General features: G+C 42.1%; 1 protein-coding gene across 1 annotated transcript; it reads left to right on the top strand.

Moving 5' to 3' along the window:
• The first annotated feature begins 681 nt into the window (after positions 1 to 681).
• On the top strand, positions 682 to 13,846 carry xiap (X-linked inhibitor of apoptosis). The gene is made up of 8 exons (XM_084332244.1): positions 682 to 819; positions 3,613 to 3,888; positions 4,227 to 4,797; positions 5,943 to 6,042; positions 6,394 to 6,484; positions 7,220 to 7,259; positions 7,419 to 7,601; positions 12,533 to 13,846. Exons 2-8 carry the CDS (start codon positions 3,649 to 3,651, stop codon positions 12,724 to 12,726), a joined length of 1,419 nt encoding a protein of 472 aa, XP_084188370.1. The 5' UTR covers positions 682 to 819; positions 3,613 to 3,648; the 3' UTR covers positions 12,727 to 13,846.
• Positions 13,847 to 27,561: the final 13,715 nt, after the last annotated feature.

Genomic DNA, 27,561 nt, shown 5'->3' with positions numbered 1-27,561 from the left:
GAAGTTCCACGTGTGATTCCACCCCCCCCCCCCCCCCCCCCCCCCCCGCCCCCCATCAAAACTCAAAAGCATTGTTTTAGGCTCAATAGACCTGTGTGATAAAGGGCATCATTTAATCACCTTGATTAGTAAAGATACTCATTGAAGAGAATCTCTTACAACATGACAGTATTGATTGTGAGGAGGGAGTGAAGAAGGAAGAAGATAACTGTAACATAAGGAAAAAAATCAATATCATTGTGTGTTCGAGTTGTGATGTTTCACTGACCCTTCACCTTTTGTGGTGAACATGGAGTATCAATGAGACAGCATCAGAAATAGAATGCTGACATGCTGGGATTCCTAAAAATCTGCTCAAACCACCTGCATTGAGAAAGAAAGGTTGAATAATCTGTCTGAATCTGCTGCATTCTTGCATCTGATTGGTGCTGACCTCGTAGCCTATATACCATTTGGTCACATCATGATGATTAATGTCCAACGTGACTGTAGTGTCCGCTTGTCGCTCCCCAATGAATCGACAAGCGGCCACTACAGTGACGATCGACGAGGACCGAGCGAACGCACCTATGTGGAAGTACACCACCATCACATGCTGTCACACGATCGATTCCCACCCCGCCGCTCCCTGGGTCAGCTGTATGCGCACAAAGAGGTGCGCAGCAGGCTCTCTTTAGCGACGCCGCGCACACTTCCTGAATGCGAGGTCACACAAGTAAACAGTCCCTTTAAAAAAGACATTTCTCCAGTTTAATGGGACACAGACTTCATCCAGTTTAAATCGAAACGTGAAATAAACGGCTAATCGTTGTCTTAAAGGTAAGTTTGAGGCTTGATGACGTCGGAGAGGCTATGCAAAGGTTATTCTACGCCATGGATGTATGCTATATAGTTAGCCACTACAGCTCAGACACTGATCAAAGGGCAAATTGATATTTTGGGGGGATAATAACGTATAACGTTTTGTACTGCTCTACTGCAGTGATGTATAATCTTGTGATCGGTTTATTGGTTGTTTTAAAGCGCAGTTTGATACTTGTGCTAACACCGGGAGCATGCATTTTCCCCCTAAGCTAAAGTCTAATGAAACGTTAGGTTAATTGCCAGCTGCCAGACACACACACACACACACAGCAGTGAAGTGTTGTGTTGTTCTGTTCTTGTTGCGTTTGCTAGCTAACGTTACCAAACTCTAGTATTGTTGTGGTGCCTGCCCCATTGTGTGACTCAAAGCTTTTGTGAACTTTCCAGAGTGTACGTGGTCAGTCAATACTGTCTGACTTTTTATCCTCAACCCAGTCATACCCGATGAGAGATGGTTAATATTTCCACAATGAGTCGGATCATTATGAATCGGACTGTATTCTGGGCCTTCTATGGCACAATGTTGTGTTCTAAAAAAAAACAAAGGTCAAATAATGTCATCATTAGGTTTAGACAATGAATGGTAGTCTGAATCACTGGTGTTGGGAGGAGGGGTTGGTGGTGGGTATCATGGGCTTATCAAAGAATACCAATGCCAGTTATCGCAGAGAAGTCAAAGGTCATTCTGTGTTGTCAATATAAGAAAACTTAATGTTTTTGGATGATTGATTGATTGATTGAAAACTTTATTAACAGATTGCAGAATGGGTACAGTACATACAGTACGGCTCAATACACACAATTGTTAAGGGGATGCAGACCAGAGAAAGACTTTCGTCTTGTTTACATCAGGGTCCCCCATTTTCAATTAATCATAACATATGACACACACGACCTACATCTAGTACATCTCACTCAAAAAACGTTTAGTTATTAAATGGTTGGGATGCATATTGTGGTTAGGCAGTTTAGTCTTTATTTATACATGTATTTAAATTGTTGTCCAGCCAGGAGCAATGTTATGGGATTTACAAAATCACCAAATGTTCAATCGGGTTGAGTTGAACGTTTCTTTGGAGACCCTGGGTGCCACATATCTCTGTTGTGCTAAAGTGACTCCCATGTGGGAGAATGTATGAGAGTGTGAAAAGGCTGGGAGACGTCACCGTACCCTCTTCCGCCCCATGATTGATCTGTGGAGCATCGATCTGCGCTCTAATGCAGCACCAGAGATAGTTACAAATGTAGGGAACTTGTCGAATTTAGCATAACATGTAGTCACCGATCACATTGTAATCGTACATGTCCACGATCCATTAAAATCCTCTTATGTCGGTAGGTTTCCGTGTGATCCCAACATAAATTATGTAATGATTATGTAACGTGCCCAAGCCGGTTCACGGGAGCGGTGGGCGTCACTTTACATGGCAGTGTATTCATGTGCGTTTGTGGTGGGTGTATACCATTGTTTATTGTGCCCAATGAGCCTATCCCGCTTTCCCGTTTCCCCATCGCTCACATGGAACTGCCAACGCCTCCATGTGACGACGGACTGTCTGCCTCTCTCACAGCGCCCCAACAGGCTGAACTCTGCTACTGCATCCTGCAGCCACCCTCGAAATTCCATTAACCTGCCGAGTTGTTGGACTTTGAATTGTTGTTGTTTTTCCTAGGACTTTAGTATGACCTTCTTAGCTTAGTATTTCTCAGGCGGCATTCAGAGAACATCAGGGGGCGCTGGGTGCAGAATTGAGATGCTTAAAGGGGGGGGGGGGCGCTAGTTTATTTTATTTCTTTATCATTGTTTTAATATCAGGACAACAACTTGACTGGGACCAGAGAGGAGCCTACATGCAGTGAGCACTAAAGATCATTCAAAATCCAAAATCTCACTTCAGAAACAGGGAAAGTGTAACTTTTTAGCAAATAACATTTTTACTTTTTGTAATGTTTAATTTATACACACATGGTAGTAAGGAGTAAAAATCTGAATACAGAAAAAAATAATTATTTGAGAAAAATATTTTATTACACCCTACCTAGGTTGGACACCTTCATTTGACACACAACACTGATGGGCTTAACCAACCCAAAAACTGAGCCAAATAGAAACATTAATAGCTGAGAATGTCATAGATACCTGTGATAAACAGAAAATAATCATAAGCATCAACATTGAGAGTCAAAAACTCAATTCCCATTGGGTGGAGGGCGAGTTATGGGCGTCAGATAGGGGGGTGTTGACCCCAAAAAGTTTGAGAACCGCTGTCTTAGCTGATTATTTAGGCTACACAGATATGCATAGATTATAAAAAGAAATCTTCAGATTTAGAGAGCTGTGAGGTTTTTATAGATTTTATTTTGCCTAATAACTAGGGATGCTCGATATTGGCTTTTTTACCTATAACGATATTGTCCAACTCTTAATTTCCGATATCAACCGATATATGCAGGGTTCCCCCCCCCCCCCCCCCCCCCCCCAAAACAGAATAATTTCAGGTAATTAACATTACATATCTCTTGTTGTGGAATTAACACAACATTATGCATACTTTTGACAATAATTAAAATCAGAATTTGTTCTTACTTGCTTGCCTGGGTAAATAAAGGTTATAGAAATGTAAAAAAAAAAAAAAAAAAAAATTTAAACCGATACCGATATTTTCCCATATCACATTTTAATGCCAATATCCCTACTAATAACCTATCATTTCTTTTTCTTCCGTCCGTCATTCTCTCCCTGTCAAGGTGATCACTTCCAACACTACCCAGCCTGGTGTCAGGATGGCTGACCTCAGACGTGACGGCGACCTGGAGGCAGACGACTCCATAGACTGGTCCATGATGAACAGCCGCCTGGACTCCTTCCGGGGCTCCAGCCTGGCCCGGCAGGTGTCAGCGGAGAGACTGGCGCGCGCCGGCTTCTACTTCACGGGCCAGGCCGACCGCGTCCGCTGCTTCAGCTGCCAGAAGACGGTTGAAAACTGGTGTGGGGGAGACACGCCTGTAGAGAGACACAAAGAGGTTAATGATGACAATAGTGGTCTTCAAAAGTATTTAATAATTGAATAATCAGAATGTTGGGGCCTTAAAAAGGTCTTAAATATAATTTTGATAGGTCTTAAAAATGTATTGAACTCTGGAAGTTACTTCTATGTTGCGATAACCTCTCTGTATCCCGTTTAACGGAAACGTTCGGGCCACAAAGTGGAATAGGTATTCAATTATATTCAAAGTGGTCTTAAAAAGGTCTTAAATTTAACTTGTTGAAACCGGGAGGAACCCTGTAACAGAATAAACAGAGAATCCTCATTTTCCTATCCCCACTAAATAGCCACATTGTATTTTCCATCATGCTGTAGGTTTCCCCATCATGCAAGTTCCTCAGCTGCACCCACCGAGCCAGGTTCAGCCCCGCGTCCGATGTCCCGCTGACCAACGGCTCCCCCTACAACGAGGAGGCGGAGGACATGGAGTTTCGCTTGAGGACGGGAGAGGTGGTGGACGAGTCCACCTACCCCATGGCCCCCCACATGAGCAGGGAGGACGCCCGGCTCCACACCTTCCTCTCGTGGCCCTCTGCCTCCCCGGTGAGACCTCGAGGTCTGGCCCAAGCCGGCCTCTACTATCAGGGCGAGAGCGACCGCGTGCAGTGCTTCTGCTGCGGAGGCATGCTGGGGGGCTGGGAAGCCGGAGACACGGCCTGGGGAGAACATTCCAAACACTTCCCCTACTGCTTCTTTATTCTGGGGCACGATGTGGGCAACGTGCCGTCACAGGCGGTCATGGAGGAGGAGGAGGAGGGAGAGAGGAGACCACACCCGAGCTCTCATGTCCCCATGGAGAGCTTTGAGGATAGGCTCAGCAGCTTTGCGGGTGTCCAGCACCCCATTGACCATGAGAGACTGGCTAGAGCCGGGTTCTACAGCACAGGTAGCCGGGACAGGGGGGGCAGAAACCTCTTTAGATTAGGTTCAAATTGATTGTTATTATACAGCACAAATACAGTACAACGAAAATAAGTTTGGCATCTAACCAGAGTGCAAATGTAACAAGTTCAAGTTCAAGTTCTTTAATAGTTGTCATACAGAAGTACAGAATACAGTAGTTACAAATGAAATATACAATGTACACGTGATTCAACTGGATATATAAATTAGTACTACTGAGTAATAGTGCCAATCAGATGTATGTACACTACAGTGTTATAGTAATATGGTCATTGCTGTAATTTCATCCCCAAGCTTGCTTTCTGTAATCTGTTGCCAAAGTCATATTTAAAAAAATGAATTAAACTGCCACTTTCATGAGGACCTGTATGGATTTTCTCCTGAACCAGGAAGCCCAGCAGTCACTTGAAAAGCACATGGTGTGACCAGAGTCTTCTCTTCATTGGTTATTATATTGAAAATGTCATTGCAGTGAGACGACCCTGAAGTGTTTAATTTGTTCTGTCCTGTGACGCAACACATGTCATCTATAAATGTAAAGAGATGTGAACATGTAAAGGGACCTAGACATTATATATATATATATATATTTTTTTTATTATTATTGAATAGTATGACTTTGAGGCATAATAGTATGCAAGCTCCCCCGACACCACTCACAGGCAAGTGTGGTGACAGAATCAGCTTGACTTATTTTTTTTTTATATATTTTAAAATATTTTTGTATATATGTTTTTGTTTATAGTTTCCCTTGCCTCCTTCCCCCAAACATAAACACATTATTAGTTGCTGTCTCCAAGCATTTGGCACGGTCTCTCCAACACAGTGCCCACCCCAACCCTTCAGCTAGTAAATCTCTCATCCCTACATTTCCTTTTTCATCAGAGCCACTTGCACAAGCTCTGATTTATTATATTTTGGGGTCCTTTTAATCCTAGCTGACCAAAAAGGAAGTGACTAGGGAAAAGGTATGATATTATGATATGATACATTTATTTATATTGCGCCCCTCAACCAATAGTTACATCGGCCGTCCAACCAAGCAGATAGAGAACATACAGACATAATACACCACACATACAACAATACAAAAAAAAATAGTGATTGTATTTCCATGTGTCATTGCAGGAGCACAAGACAGGGTGGTCTGCTTCCGTTGTGGAGGAGGTCTGAAGGGCTGGCAACCCGAGGAGGATCCCTGGGAAGAGCATGCAAAGCACTATCCTGGGTGAGAAAAGACAACCATCACACACGCACGCACACACGCACACACACACACACACACACACACACACACACTACAGTGTTACAATAGGTATGCAGGGCTTTCCTCTGGTTTTTCAAACAAGATGGAAAGATAATTCAAAGCAATAAATAAAGTAATTTCCTGCAACTTAAAAACATAATTTCAATAAAATAGCAAACAAGGGTAAGTTCCAAATACGTTATTTATTTAAGTACAGTCTATAAGGTTGTGCAATAGTTTAACATTAAACACAAAAAGATACGCGCACACACACACACAGTATGATTATACTGTGCCTTCATTCTGACTTTTACCTCTTTTTGATAAAACCAGATGCAGTTTCCTGTTGACGGAGAAGGGGCAGGAGTTTGTCAGCAGTGTTCAGCTTCAAGACCCGCGACGGAACGGCGCAGTCGGTCATCAAGTAATCTATGATCCTTATCTTCCAACTTCCACCCACAGACCTCCTTGATACCCTTCTATCCTTTACACGTTTAAAACAACTTCTCATGAGACATGAGTTGTTGCAGGAAGACAACACGGGTCAGCTGTGGAGCATGAGAGAGTACCGCGAAAACTTTGTTGCGTTGAAAGCTAGCATAGCATTATCTAAAAGTTAAAAACAGTGGTTTGTGTTTGTGTATTTCCAAATTGTGCTAACAACATATGTTGCCCACTTTGCGTAGCGTTCATAGACTAGTATTGATTCAGACAAGCCATTCCATGAGCAGAGAGTGGAGGTAATGTAATTATTACAAATGGTAACTGTTTTGACTAATAATATGCATTAAGCATCAGGTATATTGCTGTACATTATTATGTCAGCGGAGCGAGTGTGTGTGTGAGACTGCAATATCTCGTTACTGCTGCTGCCATGCACTTTAACATGTGTTCTAAAAATGTATTTCCCTAAACAATTACTAGAGTAATTCATGCAAGTACTCAATCTGGGAAAACAGTCTGCTTACGTTGCTCTGAAAATCATACTTCTAATACATAAAGAGGGTCACGCAAAAAAGCCTGAACACTTGGTGGTGAATACACACTCCAGAGGTCATGTCTTCATGACATGAGTTACAGTATGTCAAGATGAGCCTGCTGTAAAATGAGAATGTTGCACCAGAGTGAGTTATCATACCACACTCTCTTTCATCCCCAGACTTCAAGTCATCAGAATGGATTTTCGAGCCACAGGAATGGTAAACATTAATAAGCTGGTTTAATTTTTTTGCCAACACTTAATATTTAATAAAAAAAAGTAAATTAAATAACACCTCTTTTAATATGTTTTTACAAAAAATAAACTCCCTGTAAGTCCATTCATATTACCTCCTGCTTTGGTTTTCGTCTACGTCCAGAGGTGCTGCGGTCGCCCTTGGCTCTGAGAGCTGTAGAGATGGGTCTGGAGCCCACCGCGGTCGAGAGCGCCATCCTGGAGAAGATCAGTAGGACGGGATCAGGCTATTGCAATCTGGAGGCACTCGTGCAGGACTGTCTAATCAAAACCCCGGACTGCAACATGGCCAAATCACAGGAGCAAGGTGCGTCTCTCACAGGCACCACCGACGGTGTTATAGCGACCTGAGGTGGTGTTCACATCAGTGTTAAGAGGGGCGTTGTTTGCTGCTTTGTATAGTGCAAATAAAGGTTCATTCAAACCTTTATTTGAACTCATTAGGAAGTTTCCCTCGTGTACAGCAACGACGAGTTTACAATCAACAGAAATGACAAATAACAGTCACACAACACAATACAAATGAGTTAGTGCGGCTGGGTAGCACAGTGGACTAAGCACTCGCCTACCACCGCAGAGACTCTGGGATCGAATCCAGCTGTCAGCGGTACCTCCGGCTTGGTCAGTCGTCCCTACTAATACAATTGGCAGTGTTAGCGGGTGGGAAGCCGGTGGGGTATGTGTTCTGGTCGTTGTAAACTGTGACTCCTACTGGTCGATCCTACGGGGCGGGGCGCCTGTTCAGCATGTATCGGAGGAGGCATGTGGTAGTTCTACACCCTCCCCAGGCCGACAGTGGGGCAATGCGCACAACAACCATTGGCATAATGACAAAAATTGGGATGGGTGAAAAATACAGAAAAAAGCCCCAAAAAATGTATAAATAAATAAAGAATGAGTTAAACGGTCACAGGTTGACACACAGTGATCGAAAATCCTTCCGATCCACAGTTCGCAAGGTATTTGTAATCCTGTCACTGAGGAGGAGAGGGGAACACGCTGGTGGAAGGGATGTAGATGGTACTGAGGCCAGCGTGCCGGTCACACTTATTTACTTACGCCTATCGCTCCTTTTGGGGGAGCATAGGCCGTCGACAACAGTTCGCCAGGGTCCTCTGTCCTGTGCTTTGCTTTCCAGCTGTTTCCATGTCAGTCCGCTCTGTGTGATGTCTGTCTCCAAGTCCCTGCGCCAGGTGTTTTTGGGCCGGCCTCTCTTCCTTTTGCCTTGGGGGTTCCATCTAAGGGCCTGTCTGGTGGTGCTGGTGTTTGGTTTGCGTAGTGTGTGGGAGTGTGGCCGATCCATCCCCACTTTCTTCTCTTGATTTGTTCTTCCACTGGTTGTTCGCCCGTTCTCTGCCAGAGATCATTGTTACTGATGGTATCTGGCCAGTGGATGTTCAGGATCCGCCTCAGGCATCTGTTGATGAATGACTGCACTCTAGTCATTGTGATCTTGGTTGTCCTCCACGTCTCTGATCCGTATAAGAGTACTGGCTTGATGTTGGATTTGAATAGTCTGATCTTTGTCTGCTGACTGATTACCTTGGAGCTCCAGATGTTCTTTAGTTGGATGTATGAGGCCCTTGCCTTGCTGATTCTTGCTCTGACATCTGCCTCCGTGCCACCCTTCTTATCTATGATGCTACCTAGGTAGGTGAAGGATTCTACTTCCTCAAGTGCTGTTCCCTCCAGGTTTACTGGGTCTTTGTTGTTTGTGTTGATCTTGAGTATTTTGGTCTTTCCTTGGTGGATGTTGAGGCCTAGTTGTGTTGAGGTGTCTGCCAGTATGTTAGTCTTCTCCTGCATCTGTTGTCGACTGTGGGATAGTAGGGCAAGGTCGTCTGCGAAGTCTAGGTCGTCCAGTTGTGTTGTGAGTGTCCACCGGATCCCGTTTCTCCTCTGTGCTGTTGTGGTCTTCAATATCCAGTCGATGGCCAGGAGGAAGAGGAAAGGGGACAGGATACCACCATGCCTTACTCCGGTCTTCACTTGGAAGCTTCGTGTGAGCTGGTATGACTCTGCAGGTCATTCCTTCATAGGAGTTCCTCATGATGTTGACAAGCTTTTCTGGTATGCCGTAGTGTCCAAGCAGTTTCCAGAGGGTGTTTCTGTGGAGGCTGTCAAATGCCTTCTCATAGTCTACGAAGTTGATGTATAGTGGAGAGTTCCATTCCAATGATTGCTCGACTATGATTCGGAGGGTTGCAATCTGGTCCACACATGATCTATTGGGCCGGAAGCCTGCCTGCTGGTCTCTTAGCTGCGGATCCACCGCTTTCTTTATTCGTTCGAGGAGGATTCTGTTGAAGATTTTTCCTGGCACTGATAAAAGCATGATTCCTCTGTAGTTGTGGCATTGGCTGAGGTCTCCTTTCTTAGGTATTTTGACCAAGTAGCCTTCTTTCCAATCTGTTGGCCCTTCCTCTTCCTCCCAGATCTTCTCAAACAGAGGGTGTAGGGTCTGCCTTCAGTGCCTCTGCAGGGATGTTGTCTGGTCCTGCTGCCTTACTATTCTTTAGTTGTGCAATGGCCTGTTGGATTTCCTGCTTGCTGGGCTTTCCACAGTTGATGACTATGTCAGTCTCCGCAGGTTGAATGTCCGGGGGGTTAGGTGGTGTCGGTCTATTCAGGAGTTCTTCAAAATACTCTGCCCATCCCTCTTGTTGTTGGTCCAGTCTTTGCCGGTCAGAGAGAAGAGTTAAATGGCCTACTTTACTTTCTTTTAGCAATGGGATTGGGTTTCTTCATTGAGCGCTTATCATTAGGGCACAGGTGTTTTTATATTATAAATAAATACATAGCTGTTTATTATTATATGTTCACATGTGACTGAGTGGCTCTGCGAGCAGCTCACATACGCACACACACGCACGCACACACACACACACATACACACACCAAACATTCACCATTCCCTTCTGTTGTACTGAGAACATCAAAACCACCCCCCCCATCCTTCATTTCCTTTACCGTCTGTAGAGGAGCCAAAGCTATATATTTAGGTTATTGTATTATATGAATGTTTATATGTTTATTTTTATAACCTTACATTGAAATGGCATTAGGAATATTGATTGGATTCAGATAAAGTCTTGAACCGTCTTATTTGTAATAATAGAACATTCTAGAACATTTGTTATGTCACAGTATGATGTCATAATCAAACATTCTAGAACATTTGTGATGTCACCGTATGATGTCATAACCAAACATTCTAGAACATTTGTGTATCTATATTCAACAATTCTCTCAGAACAGTCAGTGTGCATCTTGAAACAGTACTGAACAGATAGACTAAACAACATAGATTGAAGCCTGCATTTCTAGACCAGGGTGCCTTGCCTACCGTTTTGCTGTGGAAAGAGCCGGCAAGGTGATTTACGGCTTTCCAGTGTGGAGGAATTTTCATGTGTCGAGTCGGCGGTGATTTTGGAGACTGGGAAAATACAGTTTTCTTACCTTGTAGTAGTGACGTGAATATTTAGGAAAATAGCTTTAGGACCACTTCTGTAAAGAAAGCCTTCGCTGTGGAAGAGAAATAAACCATTTGGATATCTTTGTTTTACACTGGAGCGGCTGTGGACATTATTTTTCTTTATCAACGAACGTACTACTCACGAGTAAGCAATTTTAACTAGTAGAGTGGAACATTGGCCCTCATATTAGTAAGAAAACTCTGTTCCAAGAGGAAAAAGGAATCAACACGAACTACTGGAGCGCTGAAAGAAGGATAACGACAAAATGTCGTAACCTAAGAAGGCTGAGATGACACAAAAGGTCTATGAGGAAGATGTCCATCATGCCATCAATAAGAGGAGAGCTAAGCTAGGTCAGCTAACTGGTCACATGAATAAGATTAATCAATTAATGGATGAGGACGGTAACTTGGAAGGTGTACAGACAAGATTGGTAGAATTCAACAAGCTATTTGGAGAGTTCTGTGCGCTTAATACTGCAGTCCAGGTGGTACTAAGCAAAAACAGAAGCAAGACATCAGAAGAGGAGAAGAAGAAAGATCAGGATGGATGGTTCACGCCGAAGGCATGGATGACATGGATGAAAGAGGTGCATCAGCGTATAGCGGAGTCTAGGAAGCACCAAGATGAGGTCGGGCCTGAAGACCGTGCATCCAGCATTGTAAAAAAGAAAGGGTCTAGAGCACCATCCACTACACTTTCCAGAACATCATCTGCAAGCGTGCGCCTGAAAGCTGAATTAGAGTGGGCTGAGTTGCTAGCCCAGGCTTCCGCTCAAAAACAAAAACGACAACTCAATGAACAGGAGGCTCTGCTCTTGGCTAATGAGGCTAAGCTAAGAGCAGAGGAGGCTATGCTAAGAGCAGAGAGAGTGAAGTTACAGGTCCAGACTGCTTTAGCTTGGAGAGTACTGGAAGAGTACGAGGGCCAGCGAGCCTCATCCAGAGTGTCCCGTAGGGATGGAATGAACTCTTACATAGAGAAAAAGAAGCCATGTGTACATGAGGGCCATTTTGGCCAAGCAGAGGAGTCTTCATCTGCTGAGTTGCAAAGTAGGTAACATGGTGAAGCTCCGTAAGTGTCTTGGTACTTCTGTTTAGTATTGTGTTATCGTGGAACTCATTTTATATTGTAGGTATAGTGTATTTTTGTTTTGTTATTTTGCTTGTGTCACGGTTTAGTAAATTAATGTCGTCTCTGCACCTTGGGAGGCCGGCGAATAAAAACACCAACTGTACTTTTTCCGACTACGTCATTGTTTGTGGGAGTTTTGAGGAAACTAGAGAGAACCCCGCCACAGATGGTGTCAGAAGTGGGATAATTGTACATATAAATGTAATAATGCTAATATAAAGGCAAAAAAAGAGGTCTGTTATCAATGGTGTCAAGGTCCATACCTGAGCGATCCTAACCCCATACCTTTCCCCTCCTGCCCTTTGCCCCATACCCCCCTCTCCTGAACTTCCCTTTGTCCCCACACCCCTCCCCTAGACCCTTGTTCCTTAAAGGTGCACTTCATCAAAAACAATGCTGATTTATTTTGCACATAATGTCATAAACATAAACAGTTTTGCACACATTGATTTAGTTTTGACATTTATTGAATCCTTGTATCCTTGTGTTGTGTTAATTACAGCTCAATGAAACAATCCATGTTTTTGGATGTGTGTGTGTGAGATTATGTGTGCCCGATTCATCGACACCAGTACTGATCAGGAGCCACCTGGTGGGCGACTACTAATCATTCTCTTGCTTTCTTCAGATGAGGACCCGCTGGAGAAACTACGGAAGCTGCAGAGGGAAAAGCAGTGCAAAGTATGCATGGACAGAGACATCTGCATAGTGTTCATCCCCTGCGGTCACCTGGTCACCTGCAAGCAGTGTTCAGAGTCTCTGAGCAAGTGTCCCATCTGCTGCGTGGCCATAGTCCAGAAGATCAAGACCTATAACGCTTAACATGACCCCTGTTAAACAAGTGCCCAGGACCAGGCTCAGTCCACTAGATCAAGACCTATATCACTAAACATGACCCCTGTTAAACAAGTACCCAGGACCAGGCTCAGTCCACTAGATCAAGACCTATATAACTAAACATGACCCCTGTTAAACAAGTACCCAGGACCAGGCTCAGTCCACTGCTTCTTCATTACTTTTTTCCATTACGCTTTCTTGAAATTATATGTACAGTATATAGAGTTGTATTATATTCAAGGATCGTTTTGTGTATATATGAATAAGGGTATTTTCAAATGTCGGCAGATGACTTTATATTTTCACAATCCTTGTGATTTACAAATCCTTCTTGTTAATATTGTGTATTGTAAAAAGACTCACCGGGCAACTAATGACTATTTTCACATGTTGGTAGACTCTAAAGGACGTGGTAACTCCCACTTTGCCTGTTTTTCTTGCCAGAGGTGCCTTTTTTTCCTCAAGTTTAAAGGTGCTATAGATAACATTGAGCCACTAGATGTCCCACCAGATCACCAGCATGTCTGCGTGTCTCGACTAGCGGCGCATTTATCCAATCAGGATATTGGAAGTAGGGAGAGGCTACATGCATGCAACATGTAAATAATGACATTCATTTTGGACCCGCCAAAAACATGATTTGATACATTAAAATCACAAATCAATCAAACATCATAAATCAATAAAACTGGATGTATCGTTTTCTTTTAATGATTAGTCTACATAGAAATTGTATCTATAGTACCTTTTAATTACTCATGGTGTGTCATTTTAACTTGGTCATTGATCCAGATTTGAATATTACTCTGTTATAAAAGCCAACGATTGGGCTGTAAATATGATTTCAAATCTGTCTGTTTATTTCTACTCATTTGTCTTTCTTATCGTTTTTTTTGTTTTTCTGGTGTGCATTCAGCTTCAGAATTGGAAATCAGAAATACTTAAAGCCTATACAGTAAATGTACATTAAATCATCTTGGTTACATTGGAGCAGAAACACAACTGATTACATGTGGTTCAAAGACAATAGATTCAGTCTTATTTTTCTCCATGTGTGCTACCCTGTATTGACGTTTATATTTAAACAAAGATTTTGCTGCATAGCTAACGGGGGGGGGGGGGGGGGGGGGTGTTAGCCTCTGCAATCATGTGATTCTGGGTTTAATTTTCCTTTTGGCATTCCATCATGCAAATTGTTTATCACAGTGTGAAATAAATGTTCATGACTTGTTGATGCTTCCACACATTTAATGGGTCCATTTTTAGGCATAGACTAGACTTACTGATCTATGGTCACAATGTGTCCGATGCCTTCCATGCAAATTCACTCTTAATAAAATTCCTTGGATCTACTTAACTGACGAGGAAAATCAGTTGAATTCAAGATGAGTGATTTAGTGTTGAGACAAGCTCGATTCTATTGACCGTGGCCTCGTTTTAGATCTCTGCTTTATCATCTTTTGTCCATAATTTCACACATGTGTTGTTTAGTCATTCAGAGTTAATGAGTTTGATTTTGATTTCAATCATCATGACTAAATCTTTAGGAAATAAAACAATATTATTCTGAAATACACATGTAGAGATCACTGACTAGAGTTCATAGTTTACCCAGCTTTTATTTGACCGTGTATCACCTGTCCTTTTACATTATAACCAGAGATGGCGAAAAATACATTCATATTTATCACATTACACATTACAAATATTCCTTCAAAAGAATCATCAAAATAAATGACAAAATACTGGTAGGAAAAAATACATGTATTTGGAAAATACATCCTTGCATTGAAACATTCTGAAAATCTGTCAAAACTAACATAATTCCAATACCAATCATATACCCTCCAATATTCAAGGATGGTTTTGTATATACAGTATAAACAAGGGGATTTACGAACGTCAGCAGATGAAAGTCATGAAAAGATTAAAGAGTAGGAAGTTGTGTAAATTGTGGAGCACATAGTCGCTCATATCTATGGTATATGTTGTTGAACTTCATTTTCTAGGTTTGCATTCCAGGTTTTGAATGGTTGCATAATTGAACAGCTGTAGGCCCTAGGATGGGTGTACAGTATAGATGATACTCCTAATATCTATGTAAGGTAAGATATTCCTTTATTGGGGAAATGTGGGCATCATAGCAGCACAGGAGGGGGGGACTCTGAATATAAAAATATGAGAAAAATAAACAGTAAACAAAGGTGCAGATAACGGTCTGTAATGCCCTATCGGTTATATTATATACGTTACAATAAATATAGGCAATAACAAATTTGAAGTACGAGTAAACAGTATTCATTCAATTAGTCTGACCAGTGAATAGTATTCCACTGGTCTAAAGTTCAAGTTTGTTTTTATTTGTCACATATAAAGTACATGTACATTGAACTACAGTGAAATGCTTGGTTCTGTATGAGCCCCTGAGAATGCTTCATACAGTAAAAAAAAAAAGTAAGTAAAAGACGAATAACACTATACAATATACAAACTAAAGTACAACCTAGTAGAATTAATTCAAATGCAGACAATGAGGTACAAACGTTTTCTTTTTAAAGGCAAGGTGCAAATGCAAATAGGTATGGATGTAGTGCAAATCTCTTTAATAAATAGATAAATATGTAGTGTTAAAGTGAGTGTTAATTAAGCATTACATCACGAGCAGGAGTGGTTTGTGAACAATAAACCATGCCTAGTTTATTGTTCACAAATCACGACTGCAAGTGGTGTAAAGCTTTTATACAACTGCCAGATTCATCCAACCTTATTTCTATACAATAAACACACATTAATCGAAGATTTATTGAAAAAACCATCCGCCAGAAAAAGTAGTTCCCACAACTACAAAAAAGACAAGTTGCCTCCATGTGGAAGCAGCTTGAAGTGCATCCAACCAAACTAACACATCCAACTGTGTGTTATTGGAATGATTGAGAGAAGTTGCCTCATGTGGAAGCAGCTTGAAGTGCATCCAACCAACTAACACATCCAACTGTGTATTATTGGAATGATTGATTGAAAATTTTATTACCAGATGCAGAATGGGTACAATACAGTACGGCTCAATACACACAATTGTTAAGGGAATGCAGACCTACTTTCCATAGAACTTCATTCTTAGATGCTTCTATATAAAGTAGGTAAAACAAATTTAAAAGTTTTCTTTGCCCTATAGGAAAAAAACGTTTTCTTCGCCCTATTCTTTTATTTATTTTTTTAAACCTACTGTAGAGGGCCTAAACTTAACCAGTTGGAAACCAAGCGTACAGTAATAAAATTAGCAATCAATCAATCAATCAATCAACTCAATAGGCCATGCTCACTTAGAACAGCGCAGCACCCAGCTCTCTGACTATCCCCCGCGTTGCAGGCAGAGTGTGTGTGTGTGTGTGTGTGCGTGTGTGTGTGTGTGTGGGGGGGGGTGTGGCGGTGGGTGGAGACTAGAGTGAGCGCTGACAGTCGAAAGGAAAAAGAAATTGAAAAAAATTTGAAAATTAATCAATCAATCAAATCCGCGATTTTTCTTTTGTTACAGAATGATTCAAGACCCATCAATTACATCTAGGGTGACCAGATACAAAAAGTCCAAAAGCAGGACAACAGTAAGATTTTGGTGGGACAGATAGATAATGTAATTTTTTTTATTATAATAACTCGTCTTCACAGAATAGATAAAGGTTAAATCTAAATAAATACAAATTAAATACAGAATTATATCTCTCCACATTCATCTTGGCACTGGCAGCCGGCTTGTTACCACCTAACATCTGTTTTAAATATTCAAACTTTATCACTTGACAGGAATGTCTTGTGTTAGATTTTTTTTTTTGCTTCAAAAAGAGGGACATCCTCTCAATATGTGGGACGCGGTCTCAAATGGTGGGACAGTACAACCAAAAGGGGGACACCTGGTCACCCTAATTACATCATCCAACATTGTTTAAACGACTAAGATCGCTGTGACAGAATCGCTTGATATTTAGTCGTTTAGTCGCTATCAACATATCCATTTGTAAAGATTATTGTCCACCTTCTTGTGATCCTGCGGAGTGATGTGATGTGGTTCGGTTGTGGGCGGGTCCTGGGCCAGCAGCGTGGAATTGTTGCCAATAAAGACGTGTAAAATGACTGTTTCAGCCAATCAGAATCGAGAAATTTGCATGCCGTTGTATAAGCAGTGTTATAAAACATGACCTGCAAGTTTTGTTATGTTTGGATAAAAAACCTTTGATTTATAGTCAGATTCGTGTTATGCCACGTACATTTTGTGCATTTGTCTGCTGGTCTTTTCTAGCACCAGTTATGCTCTGCGTTGTGTTCTTTAGGCCCCAATGGGCATGACATCATATACCACAGGAGAGGAGACCGGTCTGGTGTCTGCATTAACGGCCATTTATTGTGTTCTGTACACAGTGGTTGGGAAACTTGATTTTAAAGTCAAAATGGAGAATGGCTGCAAATTTCTTCCCGAGTTTATCACTGAGATTATCCATGCCGTGCAACTGTTATCTGCAGAAATCGATAGACGTCAGAAAGGAGAGGCCAAAAAGGAGGGAAAAGCCCAGAAAGAAGAGGGCAAAAAGGAGGGAGAAGCATACAGAGGGAGTTCCACAAATCATGTTAAACCCAGATTCGGCTCAAACAAGGGACTAAACACGTTTTGCAATTATGCCACATCAATGTGGAACGCCCTACCCACAGCCGTAAAAAATTTGAATCCCTACCCACCTTCAAAACCGCTCTCAAAGAGCACCTACGGGAGGCTGCAATTCGAAACTGGCCCCTGTAAGTGTCCAAACCCCCCCTCCTATATGATTGCGCCTTGCACCCCCTCCCCCCCACCCACCCCCTCCCAATAATGTACAGTCTCTTCCCCCTCGTATGTATATATTTTCTGTTAGGATCTCTGTAAATGTCCGAACACCCTCCCACCCACTCCTTATGTACATTTCCATCCCCCTCGTATGTATTTACTGTTAGGATCTGTTTAACAGTACTGTATATTTGCATATCTTGTATGTCACAAATGTAACAGTACTGTATGTATGTCATAAATGTCATGATTAGATTAGATTAGATGATTCGATTAGATTCTTATATCTGTATGTTGTGTATGTCATAAATGTCATTATGAATTGAAAATGGGGGACCCTGATGTAAACAAGACGAAAGTCTTTCTCTGGTCTGCATCCCCTTAACAATTGTGTGTATTGAGCTGTACTGTACCCATTCTGCAATCTGTCAATTAAAATGTTCAATCAATCAATACATTTCAATTAAAAATGTTCAATCAATACCTGGAAGGAGAGGGCAAAAAGGAGGGAGAAGCATACAGTGAAACAGTCATTAAATCAGTCATGGTTCCTTTGGACGTTCACCTGTTACTTGGATAACTGTGGCAATTCTAGAGCTAATACATGCAAACGAGCGCGAACTCCGGGGATGGATGCATTTATCAGACCAAAAACCCATGCAGGGTGTGCCCTCGGGCCGCCCTGGCTGCTTTGGTGACTCTGGATAACAGTTAGCCGATCGTTGGCCCTTGTGGCGGTGACGTCTCTTTCGAATGTCTGCCCTATCAACTTTCGATGGATGATATCTGTCAGGAGCAATTAATGGAGATGGGCTACCTGAACAGGGGCCAGGAGCACGGGGCCCGAGGCAGAGGGGGTCTACTCCAACCACCTGCTGGGGCACCCAGAAATGTGATTAGGGGAGGTGGGAATATGGGCGGTCCAGCAAGGGGTGGGGCACCAGCGGGAAGAGGACACCCAGCAGCTCCATCCAGGGGAGCGGCAGCCTCTGGGCCCCCACAGAGAATGGGCCCTCCGCCTCCCCATGCACCAGCATGGTCCCAATGCAAACCAGTCCTACAAGCAATATTCCCATGATGAGAGCTACAGAGAGCCGGCCTACAATTCATACGACGGCTACTACCCCCAGGCAGAACCAGAGTCCTATGCCTATGGTCACGGAGGGATATGACAACTATGGCCAGGATGACTGGAATGGAACCCAGAGACGAGGCCCAGGGAAGGCCCCTCCCCCCAGATCCGCCAAACCGGGAACACCCCTATATACGGGATATTATCTAAAATGTTTATATAGCAAAATTAAATAACTTCTTTCACATGTTCTGTAATGTAAAAGAAAATGTAACAAGTGTTAAATGAACCTTGTATTTTATTTATGTGTATTTGAAATGTCACCAAATCCTGGTGTTTATTAATACTATTTTATGTGATTCTTTTATGGTTTCTTTCTACCAAATTATCAAGACAAGTGAGCTCTTAAAGTGACAGTACATGTCTTGAGAATTTGGTAGAAAGAAACCATAAAATAAACACATAAAACAGTATTCATAAACACCAGGATTTGGTGACATTTCAAATACACATAAATATAATACAAGGTTCATTTAACACTTACACCCCCTATTGGTCGATTTGAATGGGATTCTCCTGATATGTTTCCGGTCGTTATGTGGACAATCACTGCACAATTGGTGATGATTGGCCACACCTTCTTGAAGTTCATTGGTTAATATTGTGAAAACAAAAAATGATATCAACAATCCCTATACTGACTTTAATAAGCTTCATCCAATAATGATCCACAGCAAATATGGTAGTAATCGGACCTACGGTTTAGGAGATGTAAAAAATTTGATTTTACATAAAATCCAAAATAGCTTAAAATCCAATATGGCGGACTTTATGAGTCCTTGAGGCAAATTTGTAGAGATGGATGTCTGTATCAAGTTTTGTGTAAATCGGACTCAGTGTAGGAGTTCTGACCTTTCAAAATTAAAAAGTTTGACCTTTTAGGCCAATTGGGGTCCAAATTCCTCAGAGACTCAGCAGCCACCATCACCCCAGTCATCACACACATAATAAACCTCTCCATAAAACAGGGACACGTACCCAAAGACTTCAAAATTGCAAGAGTAACACCCCTGCACAAAAAGGGCAGCAAATTGGACCCAGGCAACTACCGCCCTGTTTCTATTCTTACCTGCATCTTAAAAGTCATGGAAAAAAAGTATACGAACAGGTCGAAAAGTACCTTGTGGAAAAAAATTGAATCTACGAATTCCAATCTGGCTTCAGAACATCCCACTCCACTGACACAAGTCAAGTCAAGTCAAGAGTTTTATTTGTCACGGCATACAGGGCATACAGTGAAATGCGGGTGGTCATGCCTGCAGCGATTGTGCAATAATACAAGTAATAAGAATAAGACCTAACAGGTATAATGTACATAAAGTTTAAAATGCATGGTAAAGACCCGGTGCAAGACCCCAGAATAATATGGATGTCGGTAAAGGGAATGATCAAAGACTTCACGGATAGCTTTTCCTCCAAAATGCGCAAGAATCAAAGCACAAAACTGGATGAGCTGGAAACGCTTTACTCAACGTTATTTAATTCTCTGAAATACAACAACTCAACTCGACTAGAAAATCAAGTTAACGTACTAAAAATAGAGATCAATGCCATATACAGACAACAATCGGAAATACAAATACGCAGCACAAGACAACAGCAGTACTCCCATGGTTCCAAACCCAGCCACCTATTAGCCATGCGATTAAGAATTAATGCAACATTTGCAGATATAACTACCATTAGAGCACAACAAGTACTTGTAACAGATCCTGTAAAAATAAACGATACATTCAAAGTATTCTACTCCGACTTATATAAATCAGAAATGACCTTCGATCAAAACAAAATGGACACATTTCTTAATCAAATTATTCTCCCTAAACTTTCAGAGGATGACGCTAAACAGTTAGAAATACCGATCACACTAGAGGAACTCAAGAAGGCCATAAACGCAATGAAAAGTGGTAAGGCTCCAGGAAGAGACGGTTTCCCATCAGAAATGTACCTTTCTTGTTGGGACATAATTGGCCCCTTATTACTAAATATGATCTTATACTCAGTCAAGGAGGGGAACTTCCATAAAATTGACAATATTGCACTCATAACAGTCCTCCTTAAAAAAGACAAAGACCCCAACGAGTGCGGTAGTTATAGACCTGTAAGCCTCCTCGGAACAGATATCAAACTGTACTCTAAGGTATTAGCCATCAGATTACAAAAGCATATGACGTCTTTAGTTCACCCGGACCAAACTGGCTTCATAGGAGGCCGCCTGATCACTGAGAACATAAGACGTATACTGCACGTACTTGATGCCGACAAGGAGGACACCATACCTAAGGCGATGCTGTCCCTGGATGCTATGAAGGCCTTTGACAGGCTGGAATGGTCGTATCTGTGGGCAGTGCTAGAAAGGATGGGGTTAGGAAAAGGATTAATCGATATGATTAAAGTATTATACAAAGACCCATCGGCCATGATTACAACAGGCACAATCATCTCTGAAATATTTCCGGTATCACGCTCTGCCAGACAGGGTTGTCCTCTTAGTCCCGGACTGTTCAATCTATCATTAGAGCCTTTAGCACAATATATAAGACAATCCCAATCCATAGAACCTATCGTAATCAAGGGCACACAACAAAAAATTTGTTTATATGCGGACGATGTAATATTGTTCATGAAAAACCCCAACACCACATTGCCTCATCTGCTCAAGTTGATTGAGGACTTTGGTGATTTATCGGGATTTAAGATAAATTGGCCGAAGTCGGCTTTCCTTCCACTTAACACCCCTGCAAAAAAAGATACAACCCTCCCAGGACAGATACCGATGGTAAAACATTTCAGATGCTTGGGAGTGGAAATATTCCCTACCATAAGACAAACGGTGAAGCACAACTACACAAAAATCCAAAACAAAATCAAAGACGACCTTGATAGATGGGCAAAACTTAAGAACACAGTACAAGCACGGATGTCAATAGTTAAGATGGATGTACTACCTAAAATCAACTTCTTCTGTTCAATGCTACCGTTACCCCCTCCAGAGGGTTACTGGAAAAGATTACACTCCTCCACATACAAATTTATTTGGAATAACAAACCACCACGTATAAAAAGATCCACCGCACAGAGAAATAAAGCAGATGGTGGCATGGCATTTCCAGATTTTTTCCTATATTTTAAGGCGTACTCATTAAGTCCATTGACAACATGGTTTGACTCCCAAGCATTAGCATCTTGGAGAAAAATAGAAGAAAACATAGTAGCCCCACATAGACTGAAGGACATAGCATACACTAAACTACCAATCAAGCACTGTGAACAAAAATTTGGCCCCATAATTACTCATGCGATCCGGATATGGCGTGAATCACAAAAAAAAAATCCTAACCCACAAGAATGGCACAATCATACTCCCTTATTCAATAACAATGCTCTCTTAATTGGAAAACGACCTATAAGATTCCCTATATGGGAAGAGCAAGGCATACACTCATTAGGGGATGTTTTTAACAAACAGGGTTTTTGTAGTGATAAAGAAATACGCAAAAATTTTTATCTCACCAAGTCCACATGGCTTTTTCACAAACAGTTAGAGCTATGTTTGAAGTCTCACGGTGTTCCATTAGACAGACCAATTGAACACCACAGATACCACAAATTCTTCTACTCAAGAGAGACATCGAGAGGTTTTGTTTCAGAATTTTATCATCAATTACTAACGTCCTCGTATGAAACCCTCCAACTTGACTCTGTCTGGAGGAGGGATATACCAGACCTGGAAAATGACTTTGATTGGCAAGGAGCCTGGGCAAATGTCCGACTTACATCAAGGAACCCGGATCATCAACAAATCAATCTTAACTATATTCACAGGACATACTTGACTCCTATAAGACTGTGCCGAATGGGGCTCAAACAAGATTCCAAATGCACCCAATGTACAAATGGGGACGAAGGGACATTTATGCACATGTATTGGGACTGCTCACCAGTTAAGGCATTCTGGAAAGATGTGACCCAACAAATATCAAAACTCGTATCTTGGAATATACCTGTACACCCCTCGGTATTGCTGTTGAATGATGTTTTTGAGTTTGCAGTGAATCCACAGCTAAAGAGATTGGTTTTATCGGGTATCACAGTAGCCAAAAAGCTGATCGCATCACGCTGGTTTCAACCGGAAAAAATGTGCCGTAAAGTTTGGTTTCTTACATATCTCGATGTAATTTACCATGAAATATCTACAGCAAGAATTCTGGGTCTCAATGAATCCAAAATGTCAATGTGGTTAGAAGTGGTGGAGAGAATAAAAGCTAGCTTATAATGGTAGTGTCTGGTTAGGTGCGAGGGATAGTGGAGGTACTTCTCAAGGTGGGGTCCGGGAAGGGGGGGTTCGAGCTGAGCATATGTGTGTAGGTTTTTTTTTTAGATAACAGGTATTATGGGTATATCTTATATAAAACAACTAACCAAAAGGTGATCTCATTGAATGTGCCCTGACAATTAATGCTTGTATATCTTATCGTGTGTTGTCATGTTTGTTTATATGTTTGTTTAAAAAATAATAAAAAAATAAAATACAAAAAAAAAATGCATGGTAAAATACATGCTAAGGTCCTGCGATAGTGCAATACAGTGTTAAGCTACAGATGAGGCACTGGGTCTTATATACACTACTATACAATACTATACAATATACAGTTATACTATCCTTATGCTATCTTGCTATATCCATCTATTGCTATACAAGAACCACTCCCGTTCTTTATTTTAATTTTTTATAAAGTAAGTGACCTTTTCATTTTGTAAAGTGACCGTTTGGTGTGAGCGTGTGCAGCATGTGTGTGTGTGTGTGTGTGTTCGTGCTAAAGTGACTGTTAGTGTGTGAGCGTATTGTTTCTTTAATAGTTGTCATACAGAAGTACAGAATACTTTCATACAAAATGCTTCTTACTGTTACGCTCCAGAGACTGTGCTAGACAAGATAGTATCAAATAACATTGATGCATTAACAGATTGCAGAATGGGTACAATACAGTACAGCTCAATACACACAATTGTTAAGGGGATGCAGACCAGAGAAAGACTTTCGTCTTGTTTACATCAGGGTCCCCCATTTTCAATTCATCATAACATATATGACATGCATGACATACAGATAAACAGTACTGCTACAACTATACATTTATGACATACCAGATTTACAAATACAGTACTGTTTGTGATACAAAAATAGTCTAAAAAAGAGCGTATATACATTTGACGAAGAAACTGTACATTGAAGGAGGTTGGGTAGGTGGGGTGGATGGGGGGGGGGAAACTGTACATTGGAGGTGGTTGGGTGGGTGGAGTGGGTTGGATAGGTGTGGTGGGGGGGCAATTGTACATTGGATTATCGACGAAACCTTACTTGGTCCCAAGAAGAGGGTCTTGTGTATTATTGGGTTAGGACATTTACTGTACATTGGAGGGGGTTGGGTTAGGACATTTACAGGGGCCAGTTTCGAATTGCAGTCTCCCGTAGGTGCTCTTTGAGAGTGTTTTTGAAAGTGGGTAGTGATTCACATTCCTTTACAGCTGTGGGTAGGGCGTTCCACATTAATGTGGCATAATTGCGAAACGTGTTTAGTCCCTTGTTTGAGCCGAATCTGGGTTTAACATGATTTGTAGAGCTCCCTCTGGTGTTGTGGTCGTGGTATTCACTGACCTTTGGGAAATATTTTGACATGTACATGGGTACCTTAGTCGTGTAGTGTATCTTGTAGAACAGGCCCATTGCAAGTTGCTGTACTCTGTCGTCTACTCTAAGCCAGTTTGTCAAAGTGGGCAGGGGTGAGGTGGGTTCTAGGAGTAAGGTCAAGCAGTAGTCTGATCAGTTTGTTTTGTGATGTTTGTAATTTAGTTTTTAGCCTTTGAGGTACTTTGGTACCATGAGGTGCAAGCATAGTCGTAGTACCCTTGAATGAGTGCTCCTGCCAGAGTCTTCAGGGTATTCTTGTTTACCAGAGAGGAGATCCGGTACAAAAATCTAGTTAATTCATTGGTTGACTTTTTTTATGCCTTCTTTAGACATGCCTTCTCTATTTGAACGACCACATCAAACAAGAGGTGGACGCGGGCAAATACTGCGGCATGGTCATGCTGGACCTACAAAAGGCCTTCGACACTGTCAATCACTCCATTCTGATTGACAAGCTCAATTGGTTTTGATAGTCTATCAGTGAGCTGGATGCAATCCTACCTGGAGGGAAGAGAACAGATGGTGGAGGTAAACGGTATTCTACCCCCCCCCCCCCCCCCCCCCCCAGTGAGCTGTGGTGTTCCACAAGGAAGCATACTAGGACCGTTACTGTTCCTTATTTATGCAAATGACATGTCGTCAGCTTGTGACTCCAACTTGTTCCTGTTCGCGGACGACTCAGCCCTGCTGGTCTGACAAGTTTCAAGTTTCAAGTTTCTTTAATAGTTGTCATACAGAAGTACAGAATACTTTTATGCAAAATGCTTCTTACTGTTACGCTCCAGAGACTGTGCAAGACAAGATAAGTATGAAATAAAATAACATAGTATAGCATGTAAATTAGAAGTAAAAAAATGAGGTCACAGTGTTCAGTATAGACATATGTACAATGTTCGATGCAGAATAGACGTAACTGAGTTACCATATAATATACAATACTATGCAGTGTACTAATATACAATACTATATAGTGCAAGGCAGAAATGGGATGAGGTACAATTTAGGTACAATTTACAGTAGGTGTACGAGTTGTAGTGCAAATCCTTTATCAATAAATATAAAGTGTGTTTGTGTGATCTAAAGTGTGGAGAGTGGGTGCTGCAGTGTGTTGTTTGTTTAAGTGAATGTGTGCGTGTGGGTGCTGTGTGCATTTGATGGTTGTTGCATAGTGTTTATTGTTCGTTTAGCAGCCTGATGGCCTGGGGATAGAAGCTTCTTCTGAGTCTTTCTGTGCTCGCCTTAAGACTCCGGTATCACTTGCCTGACCGCAGCAGTTCAAAGAGGCAGTTGTTCGGGTGGCTCGAGTCCTTAATAATTCTCTTAGCCTTCCCCCTGCACCGCTTGTTGTAAATGTTCTGGAGGGTGGGAAGCCCCCCTCCAATTGTGCGTTCGGCTGAACGTGTCACTCTTTGTAGTCTGCTACGGTCTTGTGCAGTGCTATTCCCAAACCAGGAGGTGATGTTGCCAGTCAGGATGCTCTCTATTGTACATGAGTAGAAGTTCCTAAGGATCTTCTGACTGACTTGGAACTTCCTTAGGCGCCTGAGGAAGTAGAGGCGTTGTCGTGCCTTCTTCACAACACTGTCAATGTGTGTGGTCCATGTCAAATCCTCGGATATGTGGGCTCCGAGGTACTTGAAACTGTTCACTCTCTCAACCGGTGCCCCGTCGATGCTGAGGGGGCTGTAGTCCTTGACCCCCGACCTCCTGAAGTCCACAATCATCTCTTTTGTTTTGCTGACGTTCAGGGAGAGGCAGTTCTCCTGACACCACTGTGACAGATTCTCTACCTCTTCCAGGTAGGCCCTCTCGTCGTTGGCAGAGATCAGGCCCACCACTACTGTGTCATCAGCAAATTTGATGATTGTGTTGTTGTTCCGCTGTGCTACGCAGTCATGTGTGTACAGGGAGTAGAGGAGTAGAACAAGTTACAGGTTGAAAAAACCCTCAGCTCGGAACTCGGCAGAATCTGCACCTGGTTTGCTGATAACAAACTATTACACCTGGGTAAAACAGAGTCCATTCTCTTCGGTTCAAATAACAAACTCAGCAAGACCGACGGCTTCTCAGTTACAGTGGGTGACAATATTGTCACAAGGAAAGATGAAATTACATACCTGGGTTCTATCCTAGAGGCAAATCTTTCCTGTGACAAAATGGCAAACAATGTAATCAAAAAAGTCAACCAACGAACTAGATTCTTGTACCGGATCTCATCTCTGGTAAACAAGAATACCCTGAAGACTCTGGCAGGAGCACTCATTCAAGGGTACTACGACTATGCTTGCACCTCATGGTACCAAAGCACCTCAAAGGCGCTAAAAACTAAATTACAAACATCACAAAACAAACTGGTCAGACTACTGCTTGACCTTACTCCTAGAACCCACCTCACCCCTGCCCACTTTGACAACCTAGGATGGCTTACAGTAGACGACAGAGTACAGAAACTTGCAATGGGCCAGGTCTACAAGATACACTACACCACTAAGGTACCCATGTACATGTCAAAATACTTCCCAAAGGTCAGTGAATACCACGACCACAACACCAGAGGGAGCTCCACAAATCATGTTAAAGGAAAACTCCAACATTTTGGGAAATTTGCTTATTTGCCATCTACCCTGGAGTTAGACAAGAATATACATTTTTTCTTCTCTGTGCATGCACTAGTAGGAAGACACGCACCGTTAGCCTAGCTTAGCGTCAGTCACTGGAAGTGGGTTCCTCCATTAGCCTAGTTCCCAACCTCTTCCTACTCCTACTGCATGCACAGAGAAGAAAAATGTATGCATCTTCTTGTCTAACTCCAGGGTTCCCAAAATGTTGGAGTGTTAAAATACATACCTTTTTCTTCTCTGTGCATGCAGTAGGAGTAGGAAGAGGCGCACCGTTAGCCTAGCTTAGCGTCAGTCACTGGAAGTCCATTAGCCTAGTTCCCAACGTCTTCCTACTCCTACTGCATGCACAGAGAAGAAAAAGGTATGTATCTTCTTGTCTAACTCCAGGGTAGAATGCAAATAAGCTAATTTCCCAAAATGTTGGAGTGTTCCTTTAAACCCATATTTGGCTCAAACAAGGGACTAAACACGTTTCGCAATTATGCCACATCAATGTGGAACGCCCTACCCACAGCTGTAAAGGAATGAGAATCACTACCCACCTTCAAAACCACTCTCAAAG

The sequence above is a fragment of the Notolepis coatsorum genome (genome assembly GCF_963971535.1).
Source record: "Notolepis coatsorum genome assembly, chromosome: 16".
NCBI lineage: Eukaryota > Metazoa > Chordata > Actinopteri > Aulopiformes > Paralepididae > Notolepis > Notolepis coatsorum.
This window is presented reverse-complemented; position numbering and strand designations above follow the sequence as displayed.

Bases quoted from the DNA above. Each gene is read 5' to 3' on its own strand.
- xiap (XM_084332244.1), top strand. From the start codon at position 3,649: ATGGCTGACCTCAGACGTGACGGCGACCTGGAGGCAGACGACTCCATA. The intron at 3,889-4,226 runs GTTAATGATGAC...ATCATGCTGTAG, and splicing joins CTGTAGAGAGACACAAAGAG to GTTTCCCCATCATGCAAGTT. The intron at 4,798-5,942 runs GTAGCCGGGACA...GTGTCATTGCAG, and splicing joins AGCCGGGTTCTACAGCACAG to GAGCACAAGACAGGGTGGTC.